Source organism: Musa acuminata, chromosome BXJ3-9 (genome assembly GCF_036884655.1).
Source record: "Musa acuminata AAA Group cultivar baxijiao chromosome BXJ3-9, Cavendish_Baxijiao_AAA, whole genome shotgun sequence".
In the NCBI taxonomy this organism is placed as follows: domain Eukaryota; kingdom Viridiplantae; phylum Streptophyta; class Magnoliopsida; order Zingiberales; family Musaceae; genus Musa; species Musa acuminata.
The window spans coordinates 44,209,989-44,233,848 of record NC_088357.1 but is presented as its reverse complement, the minus strand read 5'-3'; the positions used below and the strand labels follow the sequence as shown (position 1 = coordinate 44,233,848).

The following is a 23,860-nucleotide window of genomic DNA, read 5'->3' as shown; positions in this document are numbered from 1 at the left end:
TTCTTATTAAAAAAATTATTCAGAAAATAATATAACTGAGCAGATGATGACTTGAAAGATATTATGAATAGATTGACTAATCTAAGTTTCATTGACAGATGAGTTGCAGGCTTGTGTTCTCCTTGGCACCTTACCTGATAGTTGGAAAATTTTGATAGTAGTTCTTAATAATTCTGCTCCTAATAATAAGTTGTCTATGAGTATAATAAAAAAAAAGTCTATTTAATTATGAAACTAGAAAAAAGGAACATGGATTTGTTTTCAAATGTGATGCACTTGTTATAGAACAAAAGGGGAGAGATAACAATAGAAACTCTCAAAATTCTAAAAATCTTGTCAAGAGTTATTCCATGTAAATGTGGTCTTATGATTTATTTAGTATTCTATCACTAATCTGATTGACTTACACTATTAAATTATTTATAATATATCTAGTGTTAAATTTGTAACATCCCATTAGTCCTATTAAATTTATAATTATTCTAGCAATATGTATGATTAGCTTATATAGGTTTGATGGGTGTATTATATTAATTTTTATTTAAGTATTAGCTTATATGGGTCGGAAGTGAGCAATATATATAATTGGCTTATATGGGTCTGATGAGTGTATTACGTTATTTATATGGGTCCGATGAGTTGGAGATATTGACTTATTGATGAGTTGGCTCAGACTCGGGTCGTGACAAAATTAATTTTTGATTTGTATATAAGAAAGAAGATTATGATGTTGGTGGCTTCCAAAATTATTTACAAGAAATATTCAAAGGTATTTGTTAGAAAATAAATCTTAGATTTATTTATTAGGTCAACAAATTAAACCTTCATATACTCACAAATTATTATGTCATATGGTAAAGCTTTGAATAATACCTCATTCAAATTAATCCTCAGCTACTCGTACATTAATGACTTATCCATTGTAGGAAAATTTTGGACAATATTTGATTCACATGATTTTGAGCTTCGACAATGATAACTTGCCTTTCTTTATATACAAAATCTTTTATCATATTTATCAATATGAGCCTGAAGCTCTGATCTAAATGTCTATGTTCATGTTTGTACATCCATCAAAATAGTATCAACCAAATCAAATCTACTCTCACTTATAACTTATCAACTGGAATTGTTAGAGAAAATTTTCTTCATTTGATAAAGGAAGAAATTAACCTCATTTCATGTTATTCTTTGCTACTTCCTTCATATTTTAAAGTATTACTATCATGTAAATGAATTCTTAAATTAATTTATGGAAATTTATAGAAATAAGAGGCAATAATCAATTAAATTAATGAATACAGTCATTTTTTAAAACAAGTTTATAATTAACTCAGACCGCATTAGTTTTCTAAAATTAGTGTAAGAGTTGGCATGTTTATTCTATCATGAACTTATATATATATATATATATATATATATATATATATATATATATATATATATATATATATAAATAATATTAATTAATTAATTAATTAATTTTCTTAGCAGTTGACGGTCACAATTGGATAGTCGAAATTGAAATTATAACTGGAGAGGATCCAGGTCAAGTTTCTTTCACAAGAAGTCCACAGGAGGTCGAGGTGAGACGTTTCGTAACGCAACGGGGCAAAGGTTCCGACCCGACGGAAGACGCGACGCCGAAGCGAGAGAACATTGAGACCGCACGAGAGGGCGAGGGCGGTGGTGGATACGCGATGCAGCAGCTCCAGCACCACCAGAGATCCACCGGTGGGCCGAATGCGGCCGGGCCGGCTCCGGGGCCGCCGAGGAGGCGGTGCGAGGGCACGGCCATGGGCGCCATAACTCTCGACCTCCGCCCCGGCTTCGGCATCGGCCCCTTCAACCTTGGTATACGCATCTCTCTATCCAAATCCTTTTTGACTATACCCCCCCCTAATCCTAATTGCATCTTGGTTGGTGCAAATAAATTGATTAGCCCGCGAATTAGTTCTTCCAATTGATTTGGCTACGGTAGGCTCGTTGGTTGTCTATCAAGGATTGAAGGTTGAGATTTTTGTGGAGCAAACTTCTTTGTTGGTTCGTTTATCGTGTGGGATTTTATGACTTTAAGCCATCAATTTCTGTGTTGGCATTTGCATGAAAGACAAGGATTTACATGTCATGATTCATCACTTGCGTTATTCATATTGTCTGATCACTTGTCTAGCTTTAATTGCGAACTTAAAAAAAATAGTGAAAGCATTTGTATTTAATGTTTGATTGATTTGGGAAGGTGCATAATTAGAATGTGGGTAGACTAGTCAAAAAAAGGTAAAAAGAATTGTTTGCTTAAATGACTATACTGAATTATCATAACTTAAATCAAGGGGTTCATAATGGAGTAGGAGTTCTCAGTTTCCATGTTGCTCAATACCCTGAACCAACATGTTTCTATAGGAAGAAAGGATTATTTACAACATATCAAAGGCCATTGAAATAGATACAAGGCTTGTGCTCAATCACAATAATTTCGATTCAGTTTGGAAAAATGGAATGCTCAATATATTAGGTTCTTGTAGATGCTAATTCAGTCAATCTGGGTGTAATCTATTTACTTGATTCTAGTTAGATTTCACCTCGATATGATACGATATTTTGGTGCAGCTTGCTGGTTTGGAAGTAAAGTTCATACCAATTAAGTATCTTTTCAGATGTGGTACAGTATGCATCACTAATCACTATAGTGTGAATATTATGCTACATTGATTTTATGGTGACTTATTCTGAGCTTTTGGTAGGCTTTGTTGAAGTTACATTGGATTGTAATAAATAAAGGAAGAGATTTTTTGGTGATTATATATGTTGAAGTTATTTGAGAAGGAAAAAAAATGTCTAGTCTCTTTTTCTCTTTCTTGCCTGTTCTATCCTACTCAATTTTCTCTTTCTTCTTTGCTGTTACTGCTCTATTTAGCACAATTATGCTATTGGGTTTTACATTAATTGATTTAGTTCTTATTGCTAAGTTTTCTGAAACCTGTTGTAATTGGTTCAGCTGGATCGCATCTTATTTTCTTCACAGCTGATAGCTGCTAATTTTTCTTGATAAGCAACTTGTTGCCTTTTTCATAACTACAGCACCTAGATTTTCCAATTTATTTGGAAGCATATGGTTTGAAGTAAGATCCATAATATGCACAAAAAGCAATTGTCACTAGCATTGGAGATGCTATAGAATTTGTTAGGGTTGTGCCCTTAGATATCTATGGATGTCATAGGTGTCATTGTAAAGCGTGTAGACATTTATCATGGAAGATTGAATCACTTTTATGCATCCTCCGAGTAGAAGAGAGGCTTCACATAACAAGAGAAGAGGGAAGAGATTACTACTAAGACATTATTAAATTAATACCCTGCTAAGCATGTCCTCATGGCCTTTTAAGCATCTACTTTTATGGGAGATGTGAACAATAAGTTAACCTCATCACTCGACAAATACTTTTGAAGAGGATACTATAACTTTTACAATATAAACCATAAATTGCGTGATCTATCCATTTTCATTCTTATCCTCAATACTAGGAAGCCATAACAACACTTTACAACATTAAATTAATAACTTTTGGATTGATTATATCATACCTTGTTTCCGATGGATAAGAACTCAGCCTATGGTCTATTATAAGTTGTGAAGAAACATAATCTGAGCATTTTTTATTCGTATTATTATAATCAGTCTCCTAAAATTTTAGGTGGTGGACAACTTATCATAAATGTTTATTATTTTCCACAGAAAATTTTCAATTGCATCTAAGGTTGAGCTTTTGTAATCGTTTTGAAACTACATTAATCTTATTTTGGTCAGAATGGGCTTGTTGGTTAGTTAAATATGACAGACTCACCACAAGCAAATACGTAGCTAGCTTTGTTTAAGATTTGAACTTGTTGTGCATGAAGATGGTATTTATGGTAATATGATCATATGCAGAACATAGTTTCTTTCTCATGCTTCAAGGCCATGGTTCTCTAATCTCTAGGAAGATTAAAGCTTGAAGTTACATTTCAAATGTTAATAATCTTGAAACTTCTAATAATACTCTGTCTTTCTTTGGCTATGCTATGTTCACATTCTGGGTACTTCATATAGGTATGCCATTACATGAAGCATTTGCTCAAGTTGAGCATCAACCCAACATATATGATGTGGTCCATGTGAAGTATCTTGATGAGGTTGGAGTGCTTACTGCCCGTGAATTGTTCTTTGCTTCATTTCATTTCTATTAATTGCTATGCATGCATATAACTTTTACTTTATTTTTTAAGCTGAATATTGGTATGCTCTAATAGACTCTGAATGATGGCCACAGTGATTGCAAAAGGCGCTCGGGCGCTCGCCTAGGCGCTCGGGCGAGGCGAGGCGAGGCCTGAGCGCCTCGCTAATGTCCCAGGCGGCGCGCTTCAAACAGGCGCCGCCTGGGCGCTCGCCCGAGCCCAGGTGCTGGGCGCTTCGGGCGAGCGCCTGGGTAAACCAAGGCGACCGAACCAGAATTTTAGGTTTGGTTCGGTCCTGGTTCGGTTGTTAGTTGGTTCAATCGAACCAACTAAACCGATATAACCCCAACCCTAACCCTAACCCAACACTAACCTGCTGCCGCTGCCGCTGTCGCTCTCGATCGCGATCGCGATCTCGTCGCTCGCTGCCGCTGCTCCCGCTGACGCTGCTCGCCGCTGTCGCTGCTCGCGCCTCCCGCGAGCCTTCCCGCTGCTCGCGCCTCCCGCAAGCCCTCTCGCTGCTCGCGCCTCCTGCGAGCCCTCCCGCGAGCCCTCTCGCTGCTCGCGTCTCCTGCGAGCCCTCCTGCGAGCCTTCCCGCTGCTCGCGCCTCCCTCGAGCCCTCCCGCGAGCCTTCCCTCTGCTCGCGACTCCCGCTGCTCGCGCCTCCCGCGAGCCCTCCCAGCTGCCGCGAGCCCTCCCTCTGCTCGCGACTCCCGCGAGCCCTCCCGCTACTCGCGCCTCCCGCTCCCTTTCCTTTTCTCCCCGCCGCTCGCCGCTGCTTCCTTTCTCCGTCAAGCTCAGACTGCTCAGTATACTCTTAAATCTTAATATTAAGTTTATTTGAATTTTGAAATGATTAATTTTCATTAATAGATTAATAATATATTATTTTGATTTTAATGTTATTAATTTTGTGATTTTGTATCTTAGATTTTTTTAATTTAATAGCATATTTTTATTTAAAATTTTAAATAATTATATTTATTAATTATATTATATATTTTTATATTTTAGCGCCTCGCTTCGCTCGGGCGAGCGCCTAGGCGAGCGCCTAGCGCCTCGGGCGTTTTTGGACCTTGACGCCTTTTGGCGCATAGCGCTTTTTAAATCACTGGGCCACAAAATGTTAGTGACTGGTGAATTTTGTAGCAAATAAATTTTTTCTTACACTTTAGAACTTTTTAATCTAGTTTACTCATAAATGAGTTCATACATGTTTCACATGCATAGTTAACATATTACACATGTAATTTGTGCATCTATTGGCACAAGGATTGTTGATAAAATATAATTTATCCATAATAGTTTCAAATGAATGTATCTTTGCTACAAAGAAGGTTCTATGGGCCTTGTCCTTATCCTAGACCCAGCTAAAACCCCTATCTGGACTGCCTAGGAACCAGCAAGGGCAAGGGCAGAGTCAGTCATTGTGACCCTATCTCACTTGACACAGAAGTCATCGACTCTTGAGAGAAAAATCCTCAAGGAATTCTCAACAAAACCAAAGAGGGAGAGAGCAGAGATATTTCAGTCATAGGTTAGCTTCATCATATTATTTGGGCAAGAGTAACCTACAAAATAAGGAAAGGGCTATGTTTTCATTGTAATGAGAGTCAACTTTTGGTCATAAGGGTGTGGCTGTTTCCAACCTTTTGATTATGGATGTTGAAGGTGAAGAAGCTTCTTTGAAGTCCTTGGGCAAGTAGAAGAGGAAGAATTTGCGGAGATGGATAAATTAGACACTTGACCATGGAGCAGAATTATACATGCATGCCATGAATAGAGTGGTGCAAAAGCCATTGGCTATTAGGTTGACTTCATACATTAAAAAACATCTGGTTTCAGTGTCGATGGATGGTGGTTCACCTTATATGGCTAGTTCCACATGGAACTTTGTGTCCCTTGCTAGCAAATCTCAGTTTTTTACTGGAATAACTAGTTCCCAAGATATGCTTTAAACTCTTTGATTTTTAACTTAATAGTTAGGAAAAACATCTTTTTTTACAAATATTTTTTCGTTACATTTTGGGCCATTATGTCTTTTTTGTCTCTCCTAGGTACTCGTTGTATCTCACTTATACGTTTTACCTTAATGTCCTCGAAAGTTACTTACAAAATCTACCTTTTATATTATTTTATAAATTCTAAAGCAATATATACGTATACTTCTGTACATTGGATTCTTAGAAGGTACCATAACTTTTTCTCTGATGTCCTAGCATGCACAGCTATGAGCTAAAATGTTTACTTGACATTGGCTATGCATTTTAATGTCCTTATATGTTGGTTGTATTATTTTCAATATGTTGCAGGAGCCTCTAAAGTTGGACATTGTTATTAGTTTTCCGGATCATGGTTTTCATCTGCGTTTTGATCCTTGGTCACAGGTATCCTTATGTTTTTTGTTAATCATGTTAAAAGTGGTGGAGGACACTTGGATTTTTTTAGATACATCTTTAAGTGCATACTATGTATGCATTTATTGGAAGAATATGAGTCACTGGGTTGTTTAGTAATTTGTGGAATTAATAATCTTACTGCTACTTTTGCAACATAATTGGCATCATAATTATGGTGAACTAAATAAATTCCTTGGCTTACACAAAATTTAGTAATTGTGGAAATTTAGTAGGAATTTAGGAATGGGCAAATTTTGCCATTGAATAACATGGTAAATTACTGTATACTGTAGTTCTTCTGACTTAGACCCTTGATTCTTCCTCTTTGAATGTTATGATTTGCTTCTTGCTGTTTTAAATTTTAGAACTTGCTTTTTTTTTTTTTTTTCTTTTTTTTGCAGAGGTTGCGTCTCATTGAGGTTTATGATGTCAAACGGTTACAGATGCGTTATGCAAATTCTCTAATTGGGTTAGTTTATTTTTTCTGTATTCTTATCAGTGATTTATAGTAAGATCTTATTAATCTTTTTATCCTTAGTGGTCCTTCAACATTAGCCACCTTTGTAGCAGTCTATGCACTTTTTGGACCCACGTATCCTGGAACTTATGACCAAGATAGAGGAATTTATACATTATTTTATCCGGTAAATATGGTGACTGCATGATCTTGTATAAATACAATTTTGCAGCTTCATATTTGAATGTTGTATTACATAATAACTCTGCTTGTAGGGGTTGTCTTTTGCTTTTCCCATTCCAAGCCAATATACATATTGCTGCCAAAATGGAGAAGGTACTTGATAGTTGATACTTTTCAAGTTTTTACCACTTCCCTTGTTTGTCATTATGAAATTTGTTATTAACAACTAAAATAACCTAACTACCATGACAGTCTCAGCAGAGTTGCCTCTTGAGTTCCCCGATGGAACAACTCCAGTTGCATGCCGTGTCTCTGTGTATGATGGTTCTTCAGATAGTAAAGTTGGTGTGGGATCACTTCTTGACAAAGCTTCAGTTCCTCCGCTGCCTGCTGGCAGTCTATACATGGAAGAGGTGCATGCTAAGGTTCGGATCTTCCAATTTCTAGTATATGCTAATTCTACTCAGGCAGTATTGTTTTAAGTTTCACAATCATGCAGTTGTGTGCAGCAAAACTTCTGTATTCAATAATTTGGATATGCTGTGTTTTCATTCTGCTCAGGCAGTATTGTTTTAAGTCTCACAATCATGCAGTACTGTGCAGCAAAACTTTTGTATTCAATAATTTGGATATGGCATGCCATCGTTAGACCTATGACTTATGTCCTTTTTGCCTTCTCATCTATAGCTAGGAGAAGAATTATGGTTCACTGTTGGAGGTCAGCACATTCCTTTTGGTGCATCACCTCAGGCAAGTTGTTTTCTTCTTTTTCATGAAAGAAGGATGTTTATTTCTTACCTAAATGTATCCGGATGTTTAATTTTTTTATTTATAAGTTTGCTTGTGAAAATCCCTCTCTATAAGATGCCATGTGCTGTAATAGTTATTAGCAATGTTTTACTATTTTCCATGTGTGTATATAATATTTTCATTTTATTATTTTTTCCGAACCCTATACTATACCAAAGATGATCTGATTATTTGCTAGTAGATGTTTTTGTAGGACGTTTGGACGGAGTTAGGTCGTCCTTGTGGAATCCACCAAAAGCAGGTAAGTAATTTTGCCATTTGTTTTTTGTTCTAATTTCAAATTAAATTTTTAGTTTTTCTTGTTATTAAGCTTTGAAGATCCCTATGAAAGAGATACCCTACAATTTTTAGTCCATACAGTGTTGCTTCTGAGTCTCGGCAACTTAAGAGTTGTAGATTCTAGGAAAAAAAAGTACAGCCTTTAATCATTTGGTTGCCTAACTTGTGGTTTTTAGTTAATTAAAATACATTTAAGTGTAAACTGTGAACATGAGGATGTGTGATTGTAGTAGAACCACAGAAATACTAATCAAAGTAGAGTGAAGATGTCATTTATCTAGGGCATCTGGTATGTTCCTGCCGTTTTACTATGTGTAATTGGATCTCATTTTTAGTTGACTGATTTTATGTTATCTATTAATTTCTGTTTTAAACTATGGCATAGATATTTTGGAGTAAAAAGATGTGCAGTAAAACATACAAGCTCAGTAGGAGCTAAATACAAGCTGATATCTAATTTCTGAACTTATGAAAGCAAATGCTCTTACAAACTTAGGTGATGTTGGAATCTTGAAATGTTTGAGACAGAGGATGCAAGGCTTGATGTTTAAATTACTTGGACAACAATTCCTATATGGTAGGTTTAAAACATAAGACAAAACCCTAGATTTGCTCCAGTAACTTCTATATGGTTAAATTTTCTGGATAAGATTGTTGTAGTAGATAGCATGGCATTATCTAGTTAGATGTTGAGGGTTTGATGTTTCTTTAATGTTCTAGGTTGATCAAATGGTTATCCACTCTGCTTCAGATCCCCGTCCTCGGACAACTATTTGTGGAGATTACTTTTATAATTATTTCTCTCGTGGTCTGGACATTTTATTTGATGGACAGGTGGATATCAAAAAGAAAGATTTGTACTGTTATTTTCCTGAATACACAATACAGGTCGTTATTGGTCTCTAATATTCTATTATCTATGTTCCTGTATCTTGAATATGCAGACACATAAAATCAAGAAGTTCGTGTTACACACAAATTTTCCAGGGCATTCAGACTTCAATACATATATGAAATGCAACTTTGTTATCTATGACTCTGATGGTGAATACTGTTACACTTTAATATTTGAAGTTGATTTGCTGACATCTGAATTATTTAACATATGCTTTCTTTTTGTAGATAAAGGAACAATTCAACCTGGTAATACTTCTAAAAATTGCATCACGCCAAACACAAAATGGGAACAAGTAAAGGTGAAGCTTTGCAACTATGCAAGTTTGTAGTAGAAACTCTTCAAGCTCATTATATTTGGTTTTGCATCTAACTGAATCATTTTGCAATTAAAAATTGACCTTTGGTTTACCAGGTTATAAGTTCATGTTTTTGTAATGTTGGAAATTCATTTACCTTTCGATGCTATATTTACATTGCGTTGAGCTTCAGAGTAAGCAGTTTTGTAGGCTACTCTGATCTTAGTCTTCCATCGTTAAGGTTTTTTGTGGCTGTTTGTGTTTACTAGCCTATGATCCACGAAGATAAAGGTCACTTAACTTATATCAATTGATTTTGGTGTGTTCAAACTGTGGTTTGCATGCTAAGAGTTCATGTATGATTTCATGTGGAAATAAAACAGCTGTTTGATGTTTATTAGTCCTATTATATACCAAAGATAAAGGTCAGTTATTTAATAATAATTGATTTTGATATGTTCAAAATGTGGTTTGCATGCTTAGAATTAACAGGTTATAAGTTCATGTTTTTGTAATGTTGGAAATTCATTTACCTTTTGGTGCTATATTTACATTGCGGTGATCTTCAGAGTAAGCAGTTTTATAGGCTACTCTGATCTTAGTCTTCCATCATTAAGATTTTTTGTTGCTGTTTGTGTTTACTAGCCTATGATCCACAAGAAGATAAAGGTCACTTTAACTTACATCAATTGATTTTGGTGTGTTCAAACTGTGGTTTTCATGCTAAGAATTCATAGATGATTTCATGTGGAAACAAAACAGTTGTTTGATGTTTATTAGTCCTATAATATACCAAAGATAGAGGTCAGTTATTTAATAATAATTGATTTTGATATGTTCAAAATGTGGTTTGCATGCTTCGAATTAACATACGAGTTCATGTGGAAATAAAACAAAACATTTTTTGTATGCAATCAAAGTGGAAGTGTTAGCATCAAGGAACCAGGAAATCCCTGCCCCAACTGAAATGCATATCTTTATCAGCCTTGACTGTAATTTCTTGTGAAACGCTTAGTGTTTTGTTAACTGTGAACTAGTATTTGATTTTTTATGAAAAGAAAAGCTTGTTGAAAAATTAAAGTAGGACAGTGTTACATTTTATTCAAGAAATCAAGACTAGATTACCCTAGTTCAATTGAAATGGATGACCTTTAGTCTTTTTTGACCATTAGAGATTGCTCACCAGAGGTGGATAGTGTTTTGTGAATTCTATCTTCTTATAATTTAAAAATTTTATATCTCTATCCATACATGTTGCTTCTTAGTTTGGATCGCAAACTTCACAACTGAATTACAAGTATTTCTTTAATCAATGACTACGTCAGCTTTTTGAAAGAAAATTTATTTCACATATACATGTAGGAGATTCTTGGGGATGGTGGTCGTGCTGCAATTCAAACACAAGGTTCAATGACCAATCCATTTGGATCAACTTTTGTCTATGGATACCAAAATGTGGCATTCGAGGTCAGAAATACAAAGTCTGCTGTAAACTTTTATTTAGTATCCTTGCCAAGGTTTTCACTTCATTGAACCCTGTGCAGGAAAATTTTCTATTGAAATTGACCTTTGAATATTGTGTTTCTTGCACTTTACTAGGTTATGAAGAATGGTTATATAGCTACTGTTACTCTGTTCCAATCTTAAGGTATGTTTGCATGTCAACTTCTATAATTCATCTTCATTAATTAGTTAATATTAATATTTTTTGCAGCTTCCTAGATGTTCCACACTGCATTCAAGTTATTCTTTCGGAAGTACTTCCAGTCTTTAACACAGATGGTCATGTGTTTCTTATTCCTAATTTACTGTCTTGTCCAATGAAGATGAAATGACTTGTTTGACTTCCAGTTTCAACATGGGTCTAATGATTCCAGAAGAACCACTTTGTGGCCAAGGTGAATTTGAGAGGTGGGGATTTGTTATAATAGAATCCTTAGTGATCTAATGACTCTTATATTAGTAAAAAGGATCTTGCGAAAATCAAAGCCCAGCAGCCTAGATGGGCTGATCCAGATCTTTGCTCGACTTCACAGCACTTGGACGTATTCACTAGTGGGTCATGATATTCAATTCATGGTTTGCAGTACCGGTCCGACAGGCTTCCGGTACACGGATCGCCTGTTACCGATCCGGTACTGTAGCGGTACTGTAGCAGTGCTACAGTGCTCGGCACGCCTGGATATACCGCTCGGTACACCTGGGTGTACCGAGCGATATACCGTACCGTACCGGTATCGAGTTAGATCGAAACTCCGGTACGGTATTGCGAACCTTGATTCAATTAATAACACATGTTGGAAGATAATCAAATTAAACCTTTTGGAGATTAGATCTAGGTAAAGACCAAGTTAGAATCATATCGAATCTCGAAAATGAATTGTCCTACTTGGATGGTAGAGTGCTAGTTGTACTGGGATCTGAAATAGAATTATATTTTCTTCCTTATTTGCAAAGGTAAATTTAATCTCTAAATTCCTTATGTGAATTTAGTTTCAAAATATCTCAATATGGGTGTAGTATAAATCACGCTTGTTCCTATTTAGAGTCATATTCTGAAAGTTATTGATTCCTGTAAAATGGATATTTTGCGGCAAAAGGGGATAAACTCTCCATATATAATAATATTCATCGAATGATGCTTAAAATAATAAAATATTAGTCCCTATTTTAAGAAACTAAGGTATCTTTCTACCCGATAGTTGTTTAACCAATTCTTGTAAAGAATACAGCGAACCCAAAATATTGAGAAGGATTGAATGGAATAGATCAACATAATAGAAACAAATTGTTACAGGTAGGTTGAGTTAATTGAAAGCCCAGGTTTGAATCATAATAGGTCTGCATCTTTCTTTAGTATGAGTTTTCTTTTAATGTTTATGGTCACTTCTGTTTGTTGCTTCTGTTGACAGAAAGATCTGAAACAACAGATAAAAATTAAGCTGAATATCCACTGGTACATGTCATATGGGGTCTAAATTTAGTCATCATGTCCTATATATGGGGAAGTTGACAGAGCTTATTATGTTTCTTATTTGTCTTCTCCATTACATCATCCATGATATGTTCTCCAATTCTTGTAATTGCTCTCTTATTCAAATTTCTTTGCATAAGTAACTGAGTCATCAAGAGAATACAAGGATCGTACAAATTATTTTAGCATGCCAAGAGTTAGTCTATGATTGGCATTATCCTTTTCCGACTGATGATCAATCAACAGGTTTTTCTTTTAGCTAAGAGAGAACGTTCTGCTTGATGAATTAGGAAAATGTTGCACAAATAAAAGGCCTTTGTAATTTGGATTTAAGTAGAACTAATGCATAATTATTTCATTTTATTTATTTTACCAGGTCTTGGTGCCATTGTTAATTCTTCTCATGTGCATCTGTTCCTTATGTAGGATTACGCTGGGGTTTCACATGAAACTTGATGGGAAGCTAGCATGCTCCTCCATAATTCGTGCTGTGGATTCAGTCTTGTATGGGTGTGTAATGCTCTGTACAGTGCAATTAATTTCTTTTTCATGACTTGTATCATTCTGTAAATTAAATATGCTTTATTGGAAAAGTTTATTTGCCCAATGACTTCATAGATGAATATTACGCAACCATCAAAAACACTGACGATGGAACATAAATATTATGTCTCCTCTCATCTTCCTACTTCTGTCCTTACAGTACGGGATGAATGAACGATTGGCTCACCTTTTCCAACGAAGAAAACCTAATGATTGGATTTTTCTGGGCTTTAATTCTGTCCTTTCAGAGTTTTAAAATAGTAAATTTTCACGTATAAATTTTTATATAAAATATATATTTCTCTACATCAAATAATGTATATGACGCTCGTAAGTGATCTGAGATCTACTGTAGCATATATATATATATATGTATATAGTTAACATTAAATTTTCTGAGTTAAAAAATATAATTTTAATAGCTAAATAGTCGTAATATGATATGATTATAATAGTTATTTAAAGTGTATTAATGTCATTTAGATTTTCTGATGCCAAAAGTTTTAATTATATAATAATATAAGCGATAAAACTCCATTTTACAGGGCTAAATTCGGAAATCACTTATTTTAGAGGGATGTATAAAATAGTGCCCTTTTTTCAGTTTTAATTGAGAAGTTAGGACTCGATTCTTACAAAGTGGGACGGAGAGCGCATGAGGTTTCGGCCTTTGCACTCTTCCGTCGCCGCCGCCGCCGCCTACAAACCTCCCCCCAAGGCCCGCCTTCTCCGCCGCCTAAACCCTATCTCGTCCATGGCCGCCGATCCCCCGCCGCCGCAACTCGAGTCCGAGGAGGACCCTGACGAGCGCCTCTGCGCTGCCCTCGACCGCTGCTCCTTCTCCGACCCGCCCCCGCTGTCGCCGACGGAGCCCATCGGCCGCCCGCTGAGCGGGGAGATCCGGGTCGACCGGGCCTGGGCCCACTGGAATCGGCTGGGCGCTCCCAAGCTCGTAGTCGCGCCCATGGTGGACAACTCCGAGCTGCCGTTCCGGATGCTCTGTAGGAAGTACGGCGCCGAGGCCGCCTACACGCCGATGCTCCACTCGAGGATCTTCTCCGAGACTGAGAAGTACCGGAGCATGGAATTCACCACCTGCAAGGTTAGATGTGTCTGTCATCTGAATGAGTTCTAAATGCCATATTGATGTGCCTAGGGCTCATTAGATTGGTTGGAAATGGTAGTTCAGCGGTCGTGTCTAACTTATGGGTCAATTTCAAGGTTTATATGGGGTCAAAGCTGTTTCCTTTCCAGTAATGAGACTACCATTACTTGTTAAACCAAAGGAAAATCTTGGGAACCATATTGTTGTAATAATCAATGACATGTATATTTACCTAGTCAATGATATTTTTTGGACCGGTGAATGCATCAAAATTGCTAAGTTTAGATTTTTTTATGTTTAATGGATATACAGTGTATACTGTAATGGAAGGAACATTCTGTAAAAATTACTATGAAATTTTCACTGTTTTGACATCCTTTAATCAATTCTTTTTCTCATCTTCTTTAAATGATTAGTAGTAGAGTATTGGTTTTCTGGTTTCTTGGTCTAAAAATGACTCCAAGAAAATGGATATTCCATTAGTTGTTTCTCCACCATAAAGAACATATCTCACAGTGCAACTGTAGAAAAGAGTACCTTTAGGAAGAAGAATAAAACGGTATAATTCTCTTCAAAAAGAATGTGTGAAACACATTTATTAACCATGTTCTTCATAGCATCTAATGCAATAATTGATTTATGTTATATTATTTTATGATTAAGAAAGAAAGTGATAGGCTAGGCTATGGTTGAGATACAATAAATTGCTATGCTGCAACAATCATTTAACATAAATTTGTATTAATAGATAAAATTATTTTGAAATCGTGCACTAATCTTAAATTTCAGAAAAGAAAATCATTATGAATTTGCTGTGCTTTCTAACTATTTGCATTTGCTGAATGAGGCTTTTCCTAATATTGAGGAAACATTTGTTCTTAGTTGTAGGTTTGACTGTTCTGCCTCCATTTGTGTAGAATAGTGCCAATTGTCTTGCTGGACAATAAGTTCATGCCATGAAAGTGTTTCAAATAACTACTACAGAAAGTAGAGGCAACGATACTTGTTCACCCTCTTTATTGAACCACATTCAGTGAAAGTTCTTCATAATGTACCCTAACATATATTTTGTTTATATTTGTCATAGTTAACTTTGAAGTGATAGACTTATGGAGTTAGCCATATTTTGAATGCTTCACACTGCCGATATATATATATATATATATATATATTTATATATATATATATATATATTTATATTTGTATATATGTGTGTATATATGTATATATATGTGTATATATATGTATATATATGTGTATATATATGTATATACATGCATATATATGTATATACATACATATATATGTATATATAGCAGGCAAATCCCAATGAGTTAGTTAGTTTAAGTATGATAACCTCTCTCTATGTTATATAGTGCAGGAGGATCGCCCTCTCTTTGTGCAATTCTGTGCGAATGATCCTGATGTTCTTCTGGAAGCAGCAAAAATGATCGAGCCTTATTGTGATTATGTGGACATAAACCTTGGGTACTTTTTCATATTCTGACTTCAAATACTTGGTTATGCATTTTCTTCAGTAATGAGAATAATCATGAATTATAAATTTGTTCTTTAGAAGTTCACCTGTGGTAAGATCAGTGATTTAAAAAGTGCTAGGCGCCAAAAGGCGCCAAGGTCCAAAAACGCCCGAGGCGCTAGGCGCTCGCCCAGGCGCTCGCCCGAGCGAAGCGAGGCGCTAAAATATAAAAATATATAATATAATTAATAAATATAATTATTTAAAATTTTAAATAAAAATATGCTATTAAATTAAGAAAATCTAAGATACAAAATCACAATGTCACATTAACAAAAAGTTTCAAAATTCAAAACATTAACATTTTACATCAAAGTCATTCATCATAATCAATATTATCGTCATTTTCACACAAATCATCTTCATTGAATTCGTCTTCTTCCTCTTGTTCTTCGATTCCTTCCTCTTCATCAAGATATGTTTCATTCTCTATGTCTTCAACAATAGCAGGAGCCGAGCTTGATGCTTTTGCACTCATTTTTCTCTTTGACATCTGTCTTGTATATGTTTGTAATTCTCCAGCACCTGAAGCTCTTGCCACATCTCCCCACGTCAATCTATCATCTTCAAATACAAGCTCGTCTTCAGCATCTTGCAAGTTAGCACCCATTTCTCCTACTAACCACTCATTTGAATCATCAATATCTTGCAATGAGATTGAATCAAATCTATTTTTCAAATCATGACGAGTCTTCAAAGCTTGATTATACTTTATGTAAACAAGATCGTGCAATCGTTGATGTTCTAACCGATTTCTTCTCTTCGAGTGAATCTGTCATGTCATATAATTTAAAAATATATTAATACATATATTTAAATAAATAAATTAATTAAAATAAAAATATTTAGTAATACTTACATGCTCAAAGACACTCCAGTTTCGCTCACAACCCGAAGCACTACATGTCAAACTAAGTACTTTGACAGCAAATTTCTGTAAGTTCGGGGTGGAATTTCCAAATAGACTCCACCATTCAGTTGCAAAATTTATGTTATTATTAGCAATAACATAGTAACATAATATATATGAAATTAATTATATCAAATTATTAATACCTGGAGAGGTAGTTGTCCTGGATCGAACGGCAATTGGAATTCCAAAAAGACCTTCAGCATTTTTATATAAAGATAATTCATGAATAATCTTATCTTGAACCTCAATGCTGGGAACTAATCTTGCAACACACTGATATAACCCACCCAAAACTTCTGCATCAAATCCAACAGATTTAATCTTATAAAAGAATTCAGGGTTCAAATAATATCCTGCTGCATGTAAGGGACGATGAAGTTGACAATTCCATTTTTCGTCAATGATTGTAAAAATTTTTTCATATTTTTCTTCATTTTCATTAAAAGATCTTTTAATCGTCTCCTTTGCTCTATCCATAGCCTCATAAATATATCCTATTGCAGGCTTATTTTCATTATCCACCAATCGAAGGACTCGAACAAGAGGGCCCATTACCTTTAATATATAAACTACATGATTCCAAAAGGATGGCATTAAGATGATATCAGCAGCCCTCTTGCCTTTTGCTTCTTTTGCCCATTTGCTTGTCACCCATTTCTCAGAGGTAAACATATTTCTCAGAGTATGTTTTTGACGATGCACGCTCTGTAATGTCAAGAATGAAGTAGCAAATCGGGTAACACCATGTCTCACTAATTCTTTATTCCCTGTAAATTCTCTCATCATATTCAAAGCCCCAATGTGATTATAAAGAAATCCAACAATAAAAATTGCCCTTTCTAAGGTTTTCTTGATTTCTAAGATCTTTCCAATATCTTCCAACATTAAATCAATACAATGTGCTGCACATGGAGTCCAATACAAGTGTTGTCTTTTTGATTCAAGCAATTTACCTGAGACAAAGGATAACAAAAATGATAAGACTTAAGAGTTTAACACACTTAATTGAAGATAAAATAATTAACAAAATCAAAAGATGAATATTACCAGCTAAAACATAGTTGCTTCCATTGTCGGTTATGATTTGAACGATATTTTGTTCTCCAATTTCTTCCACGAAGTTGTCAAGTAAATCATATATCTTGTCTCCAGATTTTACAAAAGATGAAGCATCTATTGACTTCACAAACATAGTCCCTAAAGAACAATTAACCATAAAATTAATTATACTCCTGCGCCTCCTGTCAGTCCAAACATCTGACATAATAGAGCAACCATGTGTTGCCCATGATTCTTTATGACCCTTTAGTAAGTCATTTGTATAATTCAACTCTTTTTGCAGCAATGGAACTCGCATCTCATAATAACTTGGAGGTTTTAATCCTGCACCATATCTTCCAATAGCTTCAATCATATCCTTAAAACTGTCTAAACGAGTTGTACTAAGGGGAAGACCAGCCTGATAGAAGAAGCGAGCAATGTGCTGAATTGTTCTTCCTCTTATTTCTTTATCACAAGCATCACTTATATTTGTTTGTCTCAATTTTGAGCCTCCTGCTTGCCCTTGTTGTTTCTGGGATCCTTGAAGCATATATAGATCCATCGGTCCTTTTCTACCTTTTTTAGTACTCATAACTTCTTTTCCCTTTTTGTCGTATACTCTTTTTTCACTTGGGTTAATACTCGTAGAATAATCTTCTTCTTCATCTCTGATATGTTCAACATTGTCTTCTGGTAAATTCCCATAAGATTCATTCTTTTGTGTCTTCTTTTCATTCATATAATTCAGCAACTCTTCTTTTACCTCAGGTGGACATTTTTTGCAAGCTGCTGCATTCTTGAAATTTCCTACTAGATGTTGTTTTGCACGAAAAATACCACCTCTGGTAGTCTTATCGCAGAATATGCAAGTCACTGCATTAGGATCTTTCGGATCCTTCAAATAATTATACTTCCACGCAGGATCTTTTTTTGATACCATTGGAGACTCTATTGAGTTGCTTTCTGCACTTGCCATTTATGTTGAAACCTAACAATAATTTCAAATAAATAAAAATTAATAACATTAAAATCAAAATAATATATTATTAATCTATTAACAGAAAATTAATCATTTTAAAATTCATATAAACTTAATATTAAGAGTATACTGAGCCTGATGAAGAAAGGAGGAAGCAGCGGCGAGCGGCAGCAGCGGCGGCGGCGGTAGTAGCGGCGAGCGGCGGCAACAGCAGCGGCGAGCGGCGGCAGCAGCAGCAGCAGCAGCGGCGAGCGGCGGCGGCAGCGGCAGCGGGAAAGGGAAAGGGAGAGGAAGGCGCGAGCAGCGGGAGGCGCGAGCAGCGGGAAGGCTCGCGGGAGGGCTCACAGGAGGCGAGAGGGCTCGCGGGAGGCGCGAGCAGCGGAAGGGCTCGTAGGAGGCGCGAGCAGCGAGAGGGCTCGCGGGAGGCGCGAGCAGCGGGAAGGCTCGCGGGAGGCGCGAGCAGCGACACCGGCGAGCAGCGGCAGCGAGCGACGAGATAGCGATCGCGATCGGGATCGGGATCGAGAGCGGCAGCGGCAGCAGGTTAGTGTTGGGTTAGGGTTAGGGTTAGGGTTGGGGTTATATCGGTTTAGTTGGTTCGATTGAACCAACTAATAACCGAACCAGGACCGAACCAGACCTAAAATTCTGGTTCGGTCGCCTTGGTTTACCCAGGCGCTCGCCCGAAGCGCCCAGCGCCTGGGCTCGGGCGAGCGCCCAGGCGGCGCCTGTTTGAAGCGCGCCGCCTGGGACATTAGCGAGGCGCTCGGGCCTCGCCTCGCCTCGCCCGAGCGCCTTTTGCAATCACTGGGTAAGATATGGTGAAACTTTTTGCATGATGCATTATGATTGGTCTAGAAAACATTAGATTTAGTATCCACCTTCAATGGCCTAATTTATGATTGTATCATTCTACTTCATCTATACATGATGGGACTACTATCTCAATTAACAGTTTGATCACCATAGTTGGCATGCAATTGGCTTCTGCATCATAGGTTATTGCTAATTGTAAAACATAAACATAGGTTCTTCTTATTGTACATTGAGTATATGTGGTATTTGGAACAGTGATGGTGGATGCAAGATCCGATGGATAGAAATTGTCTTCTACTAGAGGATTACTCTTCAAGGGGCAATATTACAAAAAGCAGTTGTAGGATCCAGGCAACTCATTATGCCATATTACATATGTAGCATGCATAATATTTTAACTAATATTTAATTAAGTATAAATAAAGAACTATACTACAAAGCATAGTTTGATGTTTCGGGTACTAGACTCGTGCTGGTCCCTGGCTAGATTGGTATAGGTCTCGTATGTGCGTATGTATCGACAGGGTATGTTGGCATGTGACACAACTTTTAAGATTTGAGTATACACGATATCAGGAGATGCATGCCATGGTCTGTACTGCCAACTTGGGAGGCACATTTAGTATATATGCCAAAATTTCGAACCATAAAATGAAGCATGTTTAAATTTTTTGATACTGGACCCTTACTTGTCACTAGCCAGACCAGTGTCGTCTGAGTTCCTAAGGAGGCCTGAGGTTCAGGGCCGGTTGCAGCGATCTTGAGGTTCAGAGCCTGATTGTCTGTCAGATTGTGGTATCTACCACCTGGTTGACGTCGGGTCTGAGTGGTTTTTTTAAATTGTTAATGAGAAAGTACATGCTGAGACCAAAAATGACTTTATAAAATATTTACTCTCATGTAATAACATATTCAAGTGATAAGTTATTAGGGACAACTCGAGTTCTAAGTGATGAATAACATATTATCATGTTCCATAGTTAACTCTAGCTTTGGATATAATAGTTGAAACAATACTATCGAGTATGTGATAATGTTCTCATTCTATATTATATATGCACATTTAAGAGGGACTTCTTTTTTGAGGCTTCTTATTGACTTGGGAGGACAGTTACAAATTTGCTGTATTGTGGTCTTTGCAAGCTAGCTTTTTACTCCTTTTTTGCTTAGGAAATAGCCTCCAAATATACCAAATTGTTTGACTGTGTATGGAGGAACCCAATTTCTATCCTCGGTTTCTGATGCAGCATTTGGGAATAATTGTTTGTCATGTATTTTCTTTGAAGAAGCTTGAGTCTATTTCGTAATTGCTTAGGCTGTCATCTAGAAGAGAAAATTATGCAGTTTCATACAAGATGTGTACTAAAATTGGATTTCTGTGGTCATGGACCTTGTCACAGTGTATAACTAAGGGATTTTACTTGGTTACATCAAGTTCAAATGAAAAAGGTTGCCGTTTTTTATATAACTAATTTTATTTTCTCACACACTGGTCACTAATTTTAGCTTGAAGTGCTTTTCAAGTGTGGACTTGTTTCACATTGTTGATATATTTGTCTTGTGCATTCTGAATAGAATTTTTAGGTTTGTTTGTCCAACTAGTTCATTTTGCAAGGAATTAAATCTTGGGTACCATAATGCTTTACAGTACCATTAGGAAAATAGAACAAACTGGTTGAAGTGTGAAAATTTTTTTTGTATGAGTTGAAATGTGAATTGGTTGAACTACCAGTATACTTTTTGTTGTAAGAACTTGGACTGGTATGGTACAATCGATATAGTTGGTACTTCAACTGTATTTATATAACATTAGTTTGGTGCTAAATAGTTGGAGTTAAAATATATGATGTGACATATCTTGTCTGAGACTTTTCCATATTATTTTATGATTCATTACATCTTTAAACTTGCAGATGTCCACAGCGGATTGCCAGGCGAGGGAACTATGGAGCTTTCCTCATGGATAACCTCCCTCTCATAAAAGCACTTGTCCAGAAGCTGTCACAAAATCTTCAAGTTCCAGTTTCATGTAAGATTAGAATATTCCCAAACCTACAAGACACCATAGTATATGCCAGGATGCTTGAAGAGGCTGGTTGTGCTCTCCTAGCTGTTCATGGCCGGACTAGAGATGAGAAGGATGGGAAGAAATTCCGAGCTGATTGGAATGCCATCAAGGCTGTGAAAGATGCCATTGGGATACCTGTGCTCGCCAATGGAAACATACGTCACATGGAAGATGTTTACAACTGTTTGGACCACACAGGTGCTGATGGGGTTCTATCAGCTGAGTCTCTTCTCGAAAATCCAGCTTTATTTGCTGGATTCAGGACAATGGAACCAAAAGAAAATAACGCAGATGAGATTAAGGACAATGGGGGATTGGACCAGGCAGATCTGGTAGTGGAGTATTTGAAGTTCTGTGAACAGTATCCAGTGCCATGGCGAATGATTCGCTCCCATGTCCACAAGATGTTAGGGGATTGGTTCAGGATACATCCTCAAGTAAGAGAGGAACTTAATGCTCAGTCAAAACTGACCTTTGAGTGGCTCCATGATATGGTGACGAGACTCAAAGAACTTGGTGGAGGAATCCCACTTTACACAGAGGAGGCTAATACTGCCGCGAGAGCTGCGACATGCAGTTCTTGATTCTCTGATGATTACAAGTCACATGTATTTTTGGTCATTCAAATACCCATGCAAGGAACATGTACGAGTGTCAGCAATTGCTTGGCTAATTGCTGGTGTCATTCTTATCTTTTCCAGTCAAAACACTGTGACCTCCCAGGATGAGACCCAAAAGTGGTCTTTATGCTTCAGAAGAGTGATGATGATTATTAATGTATCTTATTAATTTTGAGGTGACAGCAGATGATATGCTGAATCCATGATTCATCTTGTTGTGTATTTCAACCTCAATTTTGAGAAGAGAGAATTTAATGATATAATACAATACTAATAAAGAAAAAGAAAATTCTTGGTATATGGTTTACTCTGCCGCCTTTTTTTTTTCTTGGAGGATTCTCTTACTCTGCATGTGATGTAAAGATTTGCATCGTCTTTCCATTTTGGTTTTCCTTTAAAGTGGAAGTATGCAAATTTTCATTTCTACTTTATTTGTGATTTCTTAATTTGCTGTTTCTTCTTAAAACCATCTTTTGTTCTATGATAGTTTTCTTAATCGTTATTGTCAAGGAAAATCGTCGTCGAAGTATAAGTCGATCCGATCCGATGCAGTCCAAACCTGAGAGCATAGGAATGTCAAAGGTGGAATGATGGCTCCAAGGTAAAAGTATCAAACTCCCAGGGTATCGCTTGTACTAAAATTGATGTCGAGAGAAATTTTTCGATCTGATTTCTTTGACATTTATGTTAGTGATTGAGGTTTCTATATGAGTATAGATTTTTTTTTTTGAAAGAGAGTCTCTCGATATCAGATATTACTTTTTATATTTGACCTTGGATGGGACAACTTGTAATTGCTCCAATGTCCCTCTCTTGGCATTTTGTCCACGTGGGCGACAAGGGAGAGACAACATGAACTGTTTATTTTAGACTTTTGTCCACATGGATAGATAGGCAAGGATAATCTGGATCCTTTTCCTTCCATGATAGTTTTCACATGACTTTTACGTGTCGGATGATGATTGGTCGTTAATGTATTCCCTATCATTTACCCAGGCATACATCGGGACTCTTGTTAGAGGACCTCAAGTATGATGTTCAATTAAAAAGCTCATTGCCAACCTTCCCTTTCGTGGCATCAAAATGGCACACATTGGTCGAGCAGATTTTCCTTAGTGCAAGTTAGGTTTTTTTTACTCACACGCCTCAGGCACATTTCAACCTCGTATCGGATTTCTCATACATGGAGACTTGGCCGAGATATTCTAAGTACTAAAGAGGTTCAACATGTACCTTAACCCATCCAAATGTGTTTTTGGAGTCAGCTTGATAAAATTCCTCAAATTCATTGTTTACTAAAGAGAAATAAATGCAAACCCCAAGAAGGTACGAGCGATATTAGATATGTGCTCACCTTAGTCGGTAAATATATGCCCTTCTTCAAGGCGTTAAAGAATTTGAAAGACTTCTTTTGGACCGACGAGTGTTAGGAGGCATTCAAAGAGCTGAAGCACTACCTTGCCCAATTGCCACAACTCTCATCCTCCACCTTGGGTACAACTTTAAGCCTCTATTTCATCACCATCGAGCAGGCTATCAGCTCAATGTTGATGTGGCACTCAGGAATCTAGAAGCATATTTATTATGTTAGCTATGTCCTATGCGAACTTGAGGAGCGATACCCCCTATCGAAAGGCTAACATTTGTGCTAATATTGGCGGCAAGGAAACTCCATCTCTATTTCCAAGCACACGCTATATAGGTGATCATTGACCAACCACTAAGGC

At 36.7% G+C, this 23,860-nt stretch overlaps 2 protein-coding genes and 1 long non-coding RNA gene across 7 annotated transcripts; 2 read left to right on the top strand and 1 right to left on the bottom strand.

Moving 5' to 3' along the window:
• Positions 1-1,578: 1,578 nt before the first annotated feature.
• Positions 1,579-13,118, top strand: LOC135648381 (PHAF1 protein At3g51130-like). 5 transcript variants are annotated; one of them, XR_010500948.1, is made up of 16 exons: positions 1,579-1,854; positions 4,091-4,173; positions 6,529-6,603; positions 7,017-7,084; positions 7,154-7,259; positions 7,348-7,408; positions 7,508-7,680; positions 7,943-8,005; positions 8,259-8,306; positions 9,065-9,178; positions 9,289-9,388; positions 9,467-9,540; positions 10,900-11,004; positions 11,137-11,185; positions 11,389-11,448; positions 12,938-13,118. XR_010500948.1 is itself a non-coding variant. In XM_065166034.1 (15 exons), exons 1-14 carry the CDS (start codon positions 1,701-1,703, stop codon positions 11,182-11,184), a joined length of 1,272 nt encoding a protein of 423 aa, XP_065022106.1. In that variant the 5' UTR covers positions 1,579-1,700; the 3' UTR covers position 11,185; positions 12,938-13,118. The 5 variants fall into 5 exon arrangements, 3 of the variants coding, with proteins under 3 accessions (XP_065022106.1, XP_065022107.1, XP_065022108.1); XR_010500947.1 differs by having other exon boundaries at positions 11,364-11,448; XM_065166034.1 differs by lacking the exon at positions 11,389-11,448.
• A 554-nt stretch (positions 13,119-13,672) lies between these two features.
• LOC135650074 (uncharacterized) lies at positions 13,673-22,433 on the top strand. Its single transcript, XM_065169182.1, has 3 exons — positions 13,673-14,156; positions 15,541-15,647; positions 21,359-22,433. The coding sequence occupies exons 1-3, from the start codon at positions 13,710-13,712 to the stop codon at positions 22,095-22,097; spliced, it is 1,293 nt and encodes a 430-aa protein (XP_065025254.1). The 5' UTR covers positions 13,673-13,709; the 3' UTR covers positions 22,098-22,433.
• Positions 15,977-16,994, bottom strand: LOC135650075 (uncharacterized). The gene is made up of 2 exons (XR_010501455.1): positions 16,556-16,994; positions 15,977-16,468 (listed from the first exon to the last, which is right to left on the bottom strand). It is a non-coding gene; the product is annotated as an uncharacterized LOC135650075 (long non-coding RNA).
• Positions 22,434-23,860: the final 1,427 nt, after the last annotated feature.